This window comes from Octopus sinensis, linkage group LG28 (genome assembly GCF_006345805.1).
Source record: "Octopus sinensis linkage group LG28, ASM634580v1, whole genome shotgun sequence".
Classification (NCBI taxonomy): domain Eukaryota; kingdom Metazoa; phylum Mollusca; class Cephalopoda; order Octopoda; family Octopodidae; genus Octopus; species Octopus sinensis.
In genome coordinates this window covers 1,126,418-1,141,417 of record NC_043024.1, presented here as the reverse complement: position 1 = coordinate 1,141,417, position 15,000 = coordinate 1,126,418, and the positions used below count along the sequence as shown (strand labels likewise).

At 39.1% G+C, this 15,000-nt stretch overlaps 1 protein-coding gene across 8 annotated transcripts in view; it reads right to left on the bottom strand.

Moving 5' to 3' along the window:
• Positions 1 to 15,000, bottom strand: part of LOC115225699 (RNA-binding motif, single-stranded-interacting protein 2) — a 255,751-nt gene that overhangs the window by 178,963 nt on the left and 61,788 nt on the right. For all 8 annotated transcript variants that reach the window (XM_036514627.1, XM_029796614.2, XM_036514626.1 and 5 more), the window contains one exon: positions 4,847 to 5,029. In XM_036514627.1, coding sequence (XP_036370520.1) covers positions 4,847 to 5,029 — 183 coding nt within the window. The remainder of the gene's footprint in view (positions 1 to 4,846; positions 5,030 to 15,000) is intronic.

The following is a 15,000-nucleotide window of genomic DNA, read 5'->3' as shown; positions in this document are numbered from 1 at the left end:
TACATCCCTGTCACTTAGCGGTTCGGCAAAAGAAACCGATAGAATAAGTACTGGGCTTACAAAGAATAAGTCCCGGGGTCGAGTTGCTCGATTAAAGGCGGTGCTCCAGCATGGCCACAGTCAAATGACTGAAACAAGTAAAAGAGTAAAAGAATAAAAGAGTATATATGCATACATACTTGTGTGTGTAGGTATGTATATACATACCTACACACACACATATAAATATATAATACACAAAATATAGGGGGGTTTAATTCACAGGTGATCTATATATATATATATATATATATATATATATATATATATTATATATATATATATACACACATACATACATACACACCCACATACAAACATGTAAATATATATGAATGTATGTAGACACATATACACACTCACCAACACACTCATACAAAACGCCTACACTAACCTATGTGTACAAAATATCTTATATATAGATATATACACACACACACACACACACATGAAGAACGCTGTCCATTCCGCTTAAACTGCAAAGACTGGTGAATAAAAGTGTGAAGCCTCCTAAATGCAAAAAGCCATCTTAGTACCAGAGACACTTTCTATGGAGGTGGGCATACTTTTAGTGTTTTTTGATAGATTAGCGAAATCTTTGAAAGGACAAAAATAAAAAAGAAAAGAAAAAAAAACTGCAGAAAACCAAGACTGGTTCAAGAGAAATACTCAAGAGCACCATACAAAGCTTCATTCTTAATTACAAAAGCCAGGAAACCATAGAGAATCGGTGAAGAACTTGGGTTGCTAGCAACAAGTAGATTCACACAAATTATTTTCATGGAAAGATAGACACTTGTGTATATATAGACTTATGGAAGAAGGAGAAGAAAAAATGGGGAATAAATGAAAAGACAAAAATGGAAAATGAAAGATTTTACTCTTAAATGATATGGGAAAGAATTGCAGGAATTAACTAGAACTGATATAGCTTTCGTCCTTTGCTTGGTTCTGTCATTAGACTGTGGCCATGCTGGGGCACCACCTTGAAGAATTTTAGTCAAATGTATCGACCCGTTTTCATTTTTTTAACCCTGGTTCTTATGCTATCGCTTCAAAACCACCACCACCACCACCACTTGATAACCGGTGTTGGTGTGTTTACATCCCTGTAACATCAGCACTTCGGCAAAAGAGAATGATAGAATAAGTACCTGGCATACAAAAAATAATAAGTCCTGAGGTCGATTCATTTGACTATGACTGCTTCAAAGCAGTGCCCCAGCATGGCCACAGTCTAATGACTGAAACAAGCAGAAGAGATAAAAGATGAAAGTGACACCGTCCACCACAATGTCCAGTTGTTAATGCATTGAGGTGACTTGAGGTATAAAGGAAGACGGAGAATATTTTGTCTGCAGAATATAACTTAACATGTTTCTTTACTACCCACAAGGGGCTAAACACAGAGGGGACAAACAAGGACAGACAAACGGATTAAGTCGATTATATCAACCCCAGTGCGTAACTGGTACTTATTTAATTGACCCCGAAAGGATGAAAGGCAAAGTCGACCTCAGCGGAATTTGAACTCAGAACATAGCGGCAGACGAAATACCTATTTCTTTACTGCCCACAAGGGGCTAAACACAGAGGGGACAAACAAGGACAGAAAAAGAAAGGGATTAAGTAGATTACATCAACCCCAGTGCGTAACTGGTACTTAATTTATCAACCCTGAAAGGATGAAAGGCAAAGTCAACCTCAGCGGAATTTGAACTCAGAACGTAGCGACAGGTGAACTACCACGAAGCACTTCGCCCGGCATGCTAATGTCTCTGCCAGCTCCTCTGCCTTTATGCAGAATATAACTTTATAAACGAAAGAACTAAATACTGCAACAGTTGAAAACTGAAGTGCAAAGTGGCAAATTCTGACTTCTTTTTGTCCATGTTGCAAAATGAACGTTCTGCACCACAGCAAGTGTGCTGAGGTGAGAAAAGAGTCAATCTTGGACAATGAGTCGATGCATATCTAAGTCACCCGGGAGAGTCCATAATGTGTTTTTCTCCGGATGAATTGACATAAGCTTAAACAATCCTATTGTGGACACGTGAAAAACATCACATGACTGAATCGATGAGTTGAGGACTTCAAAAAAAAAAAAAATCAAGTAATTTTTAATCAAACAAACAAAAACAGAAATAAAACTTAATCTTGCATAATTCGTACATGAAAAGAATTGGTTGAACAAATAACAGTTTTTTATTTAGGCACAAGGCCAGCAATGTTGAGGGGGGAGGGGGTAAGACACCCTCATCAGCTTCAGTACTTGACTGGTTCTTCATTTTATCAACCCTGAAAGCATGAAAGGCAAACTTGGCATCGGTAAGATTTGAACTCAGAATATAAAGATCCAGAAACAAAACGTTACAAGCGATTTTATCCGATGCTCCAACAATTCTGGTAATTCGCTGTTTTTGGTTGTATAAATAACATTATGTCAGACATATTTGAGAATGTTAATATGCTGTTTGGAAGAGGCCATTGTCTCCGAGAACACAAATGTTTCCACTTTAAAAGGTAAAAACTGGAATTTTCATGAATAAAACATTGAGAAGAAAATGGTGGAAATTTAAATATTTTTCGTGTTTTGATGATTTTGTTTGGAAATAATTTGATTTTTAATTCAATTAAGAACAGATCACATGCAAGCTTTTGGTGTGCAGAGGAGAACACTTCTGCAACTGTTTTCTGCTAAACCCAGACAATCAGAAATGAAGACAGCATCCAAACCATCTTCTCCGTAGCAGAAGAAACAAAGGTAGGAGTGGCATGTGGGTGGGGGTGGGGGTGGGAGTAGAGGTGTCTGTCCAGTGTCTTGAATTTCAATGGTAGTTAATCTCATGGATTATGTACTTTAGGTGGACTTAGCCATTTTAGGGATAATAAAATCATAGAAGGGATGACAACAAGCATGACCACAGTATCATCATCATCATCATCGTCGTCGTTTAACGTCTGTTTTCCGTGCTAGCACAGGTTGGACGGTTCGACCAGGGTCTGGGAAGCTAGGAGGCTGCACCAGGCTCCAATCTGATCTGGCAGTGTTTCTGCAGCTGGATGCCCTTCCTAACGCCAACCACTCCATGAGTGTAGTGGGTGCTTTTTATGTGCCAGGGGAGGCTGGCAGTGGCCACGATCGGTTGGTGCTTTTTACGTGCCACCGGCACAGAAGCCAGTCAAGGCGGCGCTGACATCGGCCACGTTCGGATGGTGCTTTTTACGTGCCACCAGCACAGGTATCACAACTGCAATTTCCATTATATGAGTATAAAAACATTATTGTCCTCCTCTTCATCATCATTTATTGTCCGTTGTCCATGCTGGAATAGGTTGGACGGTTTGACAGGAGCTGGCAACCTGGAGTGCTGCATCGGGCTCCAGTCTGCTTTGGCCTGGTTTCTACGGCTGGATGCCCTTCCTAATGCCAACCACTTCACAGAGTGAATTGGATGTATTTCACATGTCACAAAGCATGGAATGCCTTTAACGCGTTACTACCACGAGTGCCTTCTACATGTCACCTGCACAGGTGTCTTTCGCATATCACCAGCCATGGATGCCTTTCGTGTGCCACCACTGGCACATAACAACTAAAATAAATTATGAATATCAATTTATTTGTGTTGTGTAAGTTACAGATGTGATTGCCCACTAAAAAATAAACAAATCATAAATCTGCTTGGGTCCAAATCCTTTTCCCTGACACAATGCAGGGCTGTCATGTGACTGAAGTCTCAAACTTGAATTTTCAAAAACAAACTTGACTGGTTTATTTTTTCTTTTATTTTATTTTTCATTTATTTATTATTATTATTATTATTATTTTTGGCTGAACAGAAATCAGAATTTCCGAAACTAAATAAATTAACACTGGCACCTCTTCTATCATTTCTTTCCACATTTTCATGTGAATCTGTAAATTCAACTTTAACACCTATAAGACTGCAGGTAATTATCCCTCAAGAAATGCTTTGAAAAGAGGCTGGTGTACAAAATAGATTCTCAGAAATGAGCAGCACGAAAATAACACATTGGCCTTACCAAGAATTCATTCAAAGGCCTGTTTCAAACAACACATGTATTAATTTAGACACAGGAATAAGCATAATACCACATCACTGCCAAAATACATCTGGTAGTTGAAAGATGAAACAATTGAAGTCAATCCAACCAAGTAGAATCTAGCCTCGAAATCAAATAGAATATGGCTAACCGAAAAGAAAATGTAATTTGTAGGTTATTAAAAAGGTCAAAATACTGTTGCAACTCATCAGTATTATGAACAGAAGAGTGAACACTTCTTATTGTTAGTTACTTTAGTAAATCACTTTAAATAGTTATTTAAAAGATTGACTGGAAGACGTAGTGCATTACTTTGAAACTACAGTCACAAAGAGGTTACAAGGTACATAACACATACAGATGTAACGTGGTGCTGAAACAGAAATTTTAAACAATTCCTTCCCATCTCAGAGTGAGCAAGTTCATTATTAATAGTGGAATATAAAGTTCAATGGTTTTCTTCCAAAGAAGCAGAATAAATATTTTGGTGAATTTCGTGAATTATTATTGTTTTGTTCTCTTGCTTCCACAGATCGAAGTGAGAGAATATTTAACCAATTCATGTGAGTATTTTATGAGAATGAATCATATTACAGAACAAAATCAGATCTCCATAAACCAATCTCTAAAGTAACAAAAGAGCTTTGTGGAAAAGAAGAGGAAAGAAATATTTTCTTTTTCTTTTCTTTTTTTTTTTTTTTTTTTTGGATTTTGTTAAAAGCATGCTTTTTCAACTCACCGAATATTGTGAATAGCTTCTGTACAATGTTGGCGGAGCTGTCGGGTATCGAGTATTTCTCCCTCTGTAATAAGAACTGGACGTCCAAGCAATCGGAGCAGATGATGGTCCATAAGGTGAGCCAGTTGAAGGAGTGGTTGGAGACATGGCATTCTGTCTCTGAGGAGGCATATTTCGATATTGCTGTAAGCAGAAAGAAGAACAGGTTACCATGAGGAAAGGCATTGATGATTATCTTAAAATATCAATATATACAGGCAAAGGTGAGGCTGTGTGATAAGAAGTTTGCTCTCACTAACACACATGGTTCCAGGTTCAGTCCCATTGCATGGCACCTTGGGCAAGTGTCTTCTACTACAGCCTAAGGCCGACCAAAGCCTTGTGAATGGATTTGGTAAATGGAAACTGAAAGAAGCCCATCATGTGTGCGTGTGTGTATGTGTTTGTTCCCCACCATCATTGATTCATAACTGATGCTGGAGTGTTTCCCTCCCCGTAACCCAGCAGTTCAGCAAAAGGAGCCTGATAGAATCAGTACCAGGTTTTACAAAAATAATATTAATAAGTGCTGGAGTGAATTCATTCAGCTACAATTCTTCAAGGTGGTGCCCCATCATGGCCACAATCTGATAACCAAAACATCTAAAAGATATTTTTATATGTTTGTTATTAAGGCGCAGGAGTGGCTGTGTGGTAAGTAGCTTGCTAACCAACCACATGGTTCAGGGTTCAGTCCCACTGCGTGGCATCTTGGGCAAGTGTCTTCTGCTATAGCCCTGGGCCAACCAATGCCTTGTGAGTGGATTTAGGAGATGGAAACTGAAAGAAGCCTGTCGTATATATGTATATGTATGTGTGTTTGTGTGTCTGTGTTTGTCCCCCTAGCATCGCTTGACAACCGATGGTGGTGTGTTTACGTCCCCGTCATTTAGCAGTTCGGCAAAAGAGACCGATAGAATAAGTACTGGGCTTACAAAGAATAAGTCCCAGGGTCGATTTGCTCGACTAAAGGCGGTGCTCCAGCATGGCTGCAGTCAAATGACTGAAACAAGTAAAAGAGTAATCAACAACAGTTCTAAAGCGATTTAAGGACCCAGAGTTTCATGCATTGGCGCTTACCAAAGTGCCAATGCAGGGACATGTAGCTTTTGAATCATGGGGTATCTTCTACTGATTAATAATTCTTTCAAATTCTGGCACAAGGCCAGCAATTTTTCAAGGGAGTGGGAAAGTCGATTGCATCAACACCCAGCACCCAACCAGTGCTCATTTTTTTGACCCCGAAAGAATGAAGGGAAAGTTGACCTTGGTGGAATTTGAACTCAGAACATGAAGAGCTGGAAGAAATGTTGTCCAATTCTACCAACTCCACCAGTCCAATGCCAACTATTAATCTACCAATTAAAAATAAGAAATATACATATATATTTGTTTATTGCCCACAAGGGGCTAAACATAGAGGGGACAAACAAGGACAGACAAAGGGATTAAGTCGATTACATCGACCCCAGTGCGTAACTGGTACTTTATTCATTGACCCTGAAAGGATGAAAGGCAAAGCCGACCTCGGCAGAATTTGAACTCAGAACGTATCGGCAGACGAAATACGGCTATGAATTTCGCCCAGCGTGCTAATGTTTCTGCCAGCTCGCCGCCTTGAAATATATATATATGTATTCGTGAGGATGCAGGGCCAAGTGGTTCGGATGTTGCACTCATAATAGTGAGATCATGGTTTCAATTCCTAGACTGCTGCAGGATTACTAACTTTTTGCCAGGTGAGTGGACTGAAGCAAGATGAAATGAAGTGTTTTGCTCAAGAACACAACAAATCGCCTGGACCAGGAATTGAAACCACAACCTTATAAACATGACCCCAACACCCTAACCACCAAGCCATGCACCTCCACACACACACATGATAGTTAGTCCACATTACTTCATAAGGAGCATAGCGCTCGGTTCTTGGTTTCTTGGCGTGGAGATATTCCTCCCTGGATGGGACGCTGGTCCATCACAGGGTGACTCATTTTGCCCAGCTGTTTTGAACAGGAAGAGTAATGTCAAATGAAACGTTTTGCTCAAGAAAATGGAGAAAGGGACACTAAATGATGATGATGATGATGATGATGATAAGAAGATGTGAGAGTGATCAGAGAGGCACCTGAGAAATCAACATAAGGAGTTCAATAATTGATTAGGGTAAACAAGAAAGTGAGATGGCAGAAACGTTAGCACGTCTGGCAAAATGCATAGCCGTATTTCGTCTGCCGTTACATTCTGAGTTCAAATTCTGCTGAGGTCGACTTTGCCTTTCATCCTTTCGGGGTCAATTAAATAAGTACCAGTTACACACTGGGGTCGATTTAATCGACTTAATCTGTTTGTCTGTCCTTGTTTGTCCTCTCTGTGTTTAGCCCCTTGTGGGCAGTAAAGAAATAGGTATTTCGTCTGTCTTTACATTCTGAGTTCAAATTCTGCCGAGGTCAACTTTGCCTTTCATCCTTTCGGGGTCGATTAAATAAGTACCAGTTACACACTGGGGTCGATTTAATCGACTTAATCCGTTTGTCTGTCCTTGTTTGTCCTCTCTGTGTTTAGCCCCTTGTGGGTAGTAACGAAACAAGAAAGAGAAATACAAGAAAGACTAGGAGTAGCTAAGCGAGAGGGATGATTGGGTTGGATGTGGATGCGTGGAAAAAAACGAGAGATCAGTGTTCATAGGAAAGGTTGCCAAATACCCTAAGGAAAAGTTTGAGATGAAAACCCTCAAAGGTCAAGACCTGAGGATGTGATGATCGTAAATCTCAATCAATGACAATAGGTGAGCCAGTAGACCTAGCCAACCCATTGCAGAATATAGAAATATATATGTTAAAATATGGATGACGTTTACGGTGTTTGTTGCTGTATGCGTGTGTGTGTGTATATATGCATGCCTCCATGTATGAATGTATGTATGTGAGTGTGTGTATGTGTGTGTATGTATGTATCTGTCTACTTACCAGCCTCTCTCTTTATTTATTTATCTATCTATATGTATGTATTTGTATGTGTGTGTGTGTGTGCATGTCTATGTACATATACATACATATACACATATGTATGCATATCTATACATATATATCCATGTATAAATATATATATACATACACATACACATGCATAGATATGTATATATATATGTACATATATACATATATATATGTACACACACACACACATATATATACACACATACATACATACACACACATTCATACACACATACACAAACACACATATATATACACACACACATACATACACATACAAACACACACACACACATATATACACACACACACACATATATATATATACACACACATACATACATACACACACACACACATTCATACATATATATACACACACACACACACACATATATATACACACACATACATACATACATACACACATTCATACACATACATATACACACACACACACATTAGTAGATGCAGACTTTAGGAAGAGGACTGTATTTATGATGAATGCGAAATAAACTGATGGTTGCCAAAATGTTCTTCAGTTATTTTAGGTTTTTTGGGCTTTGAATTTTTTTGTATTTTTCTTTCTCTAACTACCACTGCCCCCCACCCCACCCGATTATACCATCATCATCATCATCACTACCATCACAATCACACCATGACTGCTACAAACACACACACACACACTCACCATAATAACCACCAAAATTACCCGTGTACCAACACCCTATACACCCTCACCACTGCCACCACCACTACAACAAAAATCCCCACCATCTCATTACCATAACAACACTAAACACCACCTCCACTACCACCACTACCACCTCCACCACCACTACCACTGTCAGCACCACCAGCACCACCACATCATCACCACCACTACCACAAGTATACCTTCACCACCATCATGACCATAACTACCACCATTGCTGCTGCTGCTACTACTACTACTGCTACTACCACCACCGTCACCACTACCACCAGCATCACTGTCACCACCACCACCACCACCACAACCACTGCAATCGCCACTACCAACACCACCATCACCACCACTGCTACCACCACACCATCATCAACCACCACCATTCACCAGGCTATCTTAATATAATTTACACATACTCAACCTCTGGCAACATCTGATTAGTTTAATTTTAACGCCTCACCCCCACCACCACTACGCCCCCACCATCAGAAACTGAAACCCAATAACCATTGTATGACCACCACAATGTGTTATCGGAACAATGTCTAATGATGTGTAGAGTCCTTCATTCATTTCTCTGTGTGGAATAATCAACACACCGCCGTGGTGATAAAACTGTCCAGTGGGGAGGGGATGTGGTGTTAGGGTGGTGGTGGACCCCGGATATTTGTGGAATCTAAGTAATGTAAGGTTCAAAGGAGAAAGAATTGGTGAGGTGCAAGTGGAACAAACAAACACACACACACACATCTACATACATGTATATGTGTGGATGTATAATAATCATTATCATCATCATCATCATCATCGTTTAACGTCTGCTTTCCATGCTAGCATGGGTTGGATGGTTTAACTGGGGTCTGAGAATCCAGAAGGCTGCACCAGGCTCCAGTCTGATCTAGCAGTGTTTCTACAGCTGGATGCCCTTCCTAACGCCAACCACTCCATCAGTGTAGTGGGTGCTTATGTGCCACCTGCACAGGTGCCAGACGAGGCTGGCAAACGGCCACGATCGGATGGTGCTTTTTACATGCCACCAGCACAATTTCAAATTTTTGCACAAGGCCAGCAATTTCGGGGGAGGGAGAAAATCAATTACATTGACCTCAATACTCAACTGGTACTTATTTTAGCCACCCTGAATAGATATCAGGCAAAGTTGACATCAGTGGGATTTGAACTCAGAACATAGATTGAACATGTTACCTGGCATGCTAACAATTCTGCCAACTTGATTTATGTTGGTTGTACAACAGAAAAATTAAGCAAAAGATTTGAAGGGCACAGACATGACATCAGGAACAACAACAGGAGGTCGACAGAACTTGCTGAGCATTTTGCATCAAACTGCTGCAATTTTGGTAAAGACTTGAAAAGGCCTATTTTCTTTTCTTTCTTTTACTTGTTTCAGTCATTTGACTGTGGCCATGCTGGAGCACCGCCTTTAGTCGAGAAACTCGACCCCGGGACTTATTCTTTGTAAGCCCAGTACTTATTCTATCGGTCTCTTTTGTCGAACCGCTAAGTGACGGGGACGTAAACACACCAGCATCGGTTGTCAAGCAATGCTAGGGGGACAAACACAGACACACAAAGATACATGCACACACACATATATATATACATATATATGTTAGGGTTAGGGTTATATACATATATATATATACATGTTAGGGTTAGGGTTATATACATATATATATACATATATACGACAGGCTTCTTTCAGCTTCCATCTACCAAATCCACTCACAAGGCTTTGGTCGGCCCGAGGCTATAGCAGAAGACACTTGCCCAAGATGCCACGTAGTGGGACTGAACCCGGAACCATGTGGTTGGTTAGCAAGCTACTTACTACACAGCCACTCCTGCGCCTATTCTCAGTAAATATTCTGAATCTGCTACACTTTCAGTACTCAAAATGTACGAGAAGAAATATGTTTGCAGGTTATTAACATCACACCCAGGAGGAATTAATAAAATGACAGAATTTCATCATTTTACACAAAACTGATTAAATCTTCTTCTTTTTCCTTTTCTTTTTTCTCTCTCTCTTTTTCCCCCTTTTTCTTTTCACCAGTTGTAAACTTGAAATTTCAAGACTGACAATGTCAATCCATCAACAGGGGGACGCTGGTTGCCCTCGTTCATATTTTGGATTTGAATTTCTATAATCTTGAAATTTTATCACTTTTCATTTTGAACTTGACAAAGACAGATTAGCTTTTGAAATACCACTCAATCAATGAAATATCTATTGCCATTGCATCACGCTCTTCTTCGTGTTGTCTAATAATAATAATAATAATAATAATAATAATAATAATGATAATGATGATAATGATGATGATGATGATAATAATAATAATAATGATGGCACCTGTGCAGGTGGCACGTAAAAAGCACCCACTACACTCGTGGAGTGGTTGGCGTTAGGAAGGGCATCCAGCCGTAGAAACACTGCCAGATCAGACTGGAGCCTGGAGCAGCCCCTGGCTCCCCAGACCCCGGTCGAACCGTCCAACCCGTGCTAGCGCGGAAAACGGACGTTAAACGATGATGATGATGATGATAATAATAATAATAATTATTATAAGAATAATAATAATCATCATTTCTACTATAGGCACAAAGCCTGAAATTTGGGGGAGGGGAATAGTCAATTACATCGACCCCAGTACTCCAGGTGGGGGATACATATGCCATGGAAACCATTCCTAGGAGTCTGTATGACGTGGGAAGGAACTTTACCAACTTTACTTTATATGATATACAAATATATAAATACTGAAAGAGGAACAACTTGGGAAGAATATAGATGGGGAAGGGGAACGGGGGAGAAAATGAATGAATAAAAGAAAGAAAAAGAGAAAAAGACAAAGAAAGAATATAGAAAAGAAAGGGAGTGTGGGTGAGAGAGAGAGAACAAGGGAGAGAGAGAGGGAGAAGGGGAAAGAGGGAGATGGGAGAGAGAAGAATGAATGAATAAAAGAACGAAAAAGAGAGAGAGAGAGAGAATGAATGAATGAATAAAAGAAAGAGAAAAAGACAGTAAGCGAGAGTAGGCAAGAGAAAGAGAGAGAGAGAGAAAGAGAAAGAGAGAGAGAGAGAGAAAGAGAAAGAGAGAGAGAGAGAGAGAGATTGAATGAATGAATAAAAGAAGGCAAAAAAGACAGTAAGAAGAAAAACAAAGAAAAATGAATGAATGTAAGAAAGAAATAAAGAAGGATGGAAAGAAAGAAAGAAAGAAAAGATGAATGAATACCAGGAAGAAAGAAAGAAAGAAAGAAAGAAAGAAAGAAAGAGAGGATAGATTGTTTTTAAAGTTTAACCGTTGCCTGTGTAGATGATAGTAAAGCAGTTTGGTTGAAGTTGATTCAAGTATCAGGTTCCCAGAAATATAAATACTACACTTTTCAACACATGTCAAACAAGCCCCTCCCCCCTCCCAAGAAAGATGGAGAGAGAGGGAGAAGGGGAAAGAGGAGATGGGAGAGAGAAGAATGAATGAATAAAAGAACGAAAAAGAGAGATAGAGAGAGAATGAATGAATGATAAAAGAAAGAAAAAAGACAGTAAGCGAGAGTAGGCAAGAGAAAGAGAGAGAGAGAAAGAGAAGAGAGAGAGAGAGAGAAGAGAAAGAAGAGAGAGAGAGAGATTGAATGAATGAATAAAAGAAGCAAAAAAGACATAAGAAAAGAAAAACAAAGAAAAATGAATGAATGTAAGAAAGAAATAAAGAAGGATGGAAAGAAGAAAGAAAAAAGATGAATGAATACCAGGAAGAAAGAAAGAAAGAAAGAAAGAAAGAAAGAAAGAGAGGATAGATTGTTTTTAAAGTTTAACCGTTGCCTGTGTAGATGATAGTAAAGCAGTTTGGTTGAAGTTGATTCAAGGTATCAGGTTCCCAGAAATATAAATACTACACTTTTCAACACATGTCAAACAAGCCCCTCCCCCCTCCCAAGAAAAGATGGAGAGAGAGGGAGAGAGAGAGATGCAGAATACAGAGCCAAAGTAAACAAAAAGAAAAAAGAACAACAGAAAATCCTCAAGATAAGAAAGCGAAGGCACGGGGGGGGGGGGGGTAATAAGAGAGCAACAAAAACAAAGATACAAAAAAAAAACCAACAAAGGGATAATAGTAAATAGATAAGAAAGAGAAGTGAGTAAGAAAGCAAGTAATAACTGAATAATTAAATGTGTGGGCGAAAATATCTTTCAACAGTTAACTTCTTGGATATCACCTTCAATCTGGACACGAATAAATATTTTGCTTCACATAAAGCCTACTGGAAGAACAGTTATTACAGTTATTCGCCTTTTTTTTTTCTTTGTTACATTGATAAGGATTCTAACCACCCAGCTAATATTCGCAATAATTTAGTTTCCAATATCAGTAAGCAATTTCATCTTTGTTTTTGAACGATGATACTTTAACAGAAGGAAGAGAGTACATGTTCAGACTTTTAGCTTCCAGGTGTAAAAATAGAACTAGAACAACTCTGTGATATAATACAATCTTTAGTTTAAATGTCTGGATAAATATAGCCAAAGAATCCTTTAATTTAATCTCACTTCATTTTATTAGGGCTTATATTTATTACAAAGCCTTCAATAGAAATACTATTAAAGTTTCCTACTCTTGTAAAAAGTTTTTGAGTTCATTTAACTTCGTTAATGTTAGTCATCTGTTCAAAAGTTGTAATTCAACCACCGTATATGCTTGAAACAGTACTAAATGCTAGTAGCTGCCTGCTTATTGGAAAACTCATCAGTTTTTTGGTATACTGCTCTTAAAACTGAAGGACAGTTTCAAATTAAAATCCTAATTCAAGATGAGATATTATTTACACAGACACTCATTTGTTAACCCAGATAAGAGATTTTTGACAGAACTATTCAGATATATTTGAAGACGAAGAAGAGAAACTAGTGGCAATACTTTTAAAATATCTTGGTCTAGTTCTTTTCCTGAAGAAAATCAGATTATTCACTCAAAATTTGTTGAGGAATGTCACGTTTGAAACAATTTCTTGTTGAGATACATCATTGTGACTTGCAGAACAAACCAGTTCTGGTTTTTTGATAGATATTTAACATCCATTACTGGAATGACAAAGTTAATTTCACAGTGAAAGCGTTGTTCTTCGTTCTATACCTGTTTATGATAATCAGCTTGGAGGCGCAATGGCCCAGTGGTTAGGGCAGTGGACTCGCAGTCATAGGATCGCGGTTTCGATTCCCAGACTGGGCGTTGTGAGTGTTTATTGAGCGAAAACACCTAAAAGCTCCACGAGGCTCCGGCAGGGGATGGTGGTGATCCCTGCTGTACTCTTTCACCACAACTTTCTCTCACTCTTACTTCCTGTTTCTGTTGTACCTGTATTTCAAAGGGCCGGCCTTGTCACACTCTGTGTCACGCTGAATATCCCGAGAAACTACGTTAAGGGTACACGTGTCTGTGGAGTGCTCAGCCACTTACACGTTAATTTCACGAGCAGGCTGTTTCGTTGATCGGATCAACCGGAACCCTCGTCGTCGTAACCGACAGAATGCTTCCATCCATGATAATCAGCATCATTTAACGTCTGTTGTCTACTAAAGGCACAAGGCCTGACATTTTTTGGGGGAAGGGACTACTCGATTACATTGACCCCCCCCCCAGTATTTCACTGGTACTTATTTTGCCCAGCGTCAAACAATTCTGCCAGCTTGCCACCTTATACCTGTTTATAATAATGACAACAACAAAAATAAACACAGATGTCATCTAAGTTAAACAGAAAAACTATTAATATTATTACATGATAAGATATTTTAAAAAATATGCTTGAATCCAAGACTGGACCAACAGTGTGTTTGTTTGTAAAGGATGAAAATCAATGAAACCACCATTTTGAGAAAGTTAAAATTTAATGATATTCCCAGGTAGAGACTTGGAAATAGTTTGCCTCAAAGAAATATGCATTACAAGATGCCGGTAGGTTTCAGGGGACATCAAGAGAGAATGAGCACCAATTCAGGGCCTTCGTTTCGACAGCTTTGTAATGCACTGGCTTCTGTTACTGGCCCCGACTACTGGATTGACTGACTTATTCGATCTTAAGTCCATTTCAGGACCATGATGATGATGATGATAACAACAACGACGAGGAAGAGGAGGAGGACAATGATGATGATAATCATGACATTGATGATGATGATGATGATGATGATGATGATGGTGATGATGATGATGGTGATGGTGATTATGATGGTGATGATGATGATGGTGATGATGATGAGGAGGAGGAGGAGTAGGAGGAGGAGGAAGACAATAATGAAAATGATGATAATCATGACAATGTCAATAGTGATGATGAAGACAATGATGATGATGAGGAGGATAATCATGACAATGATAATGA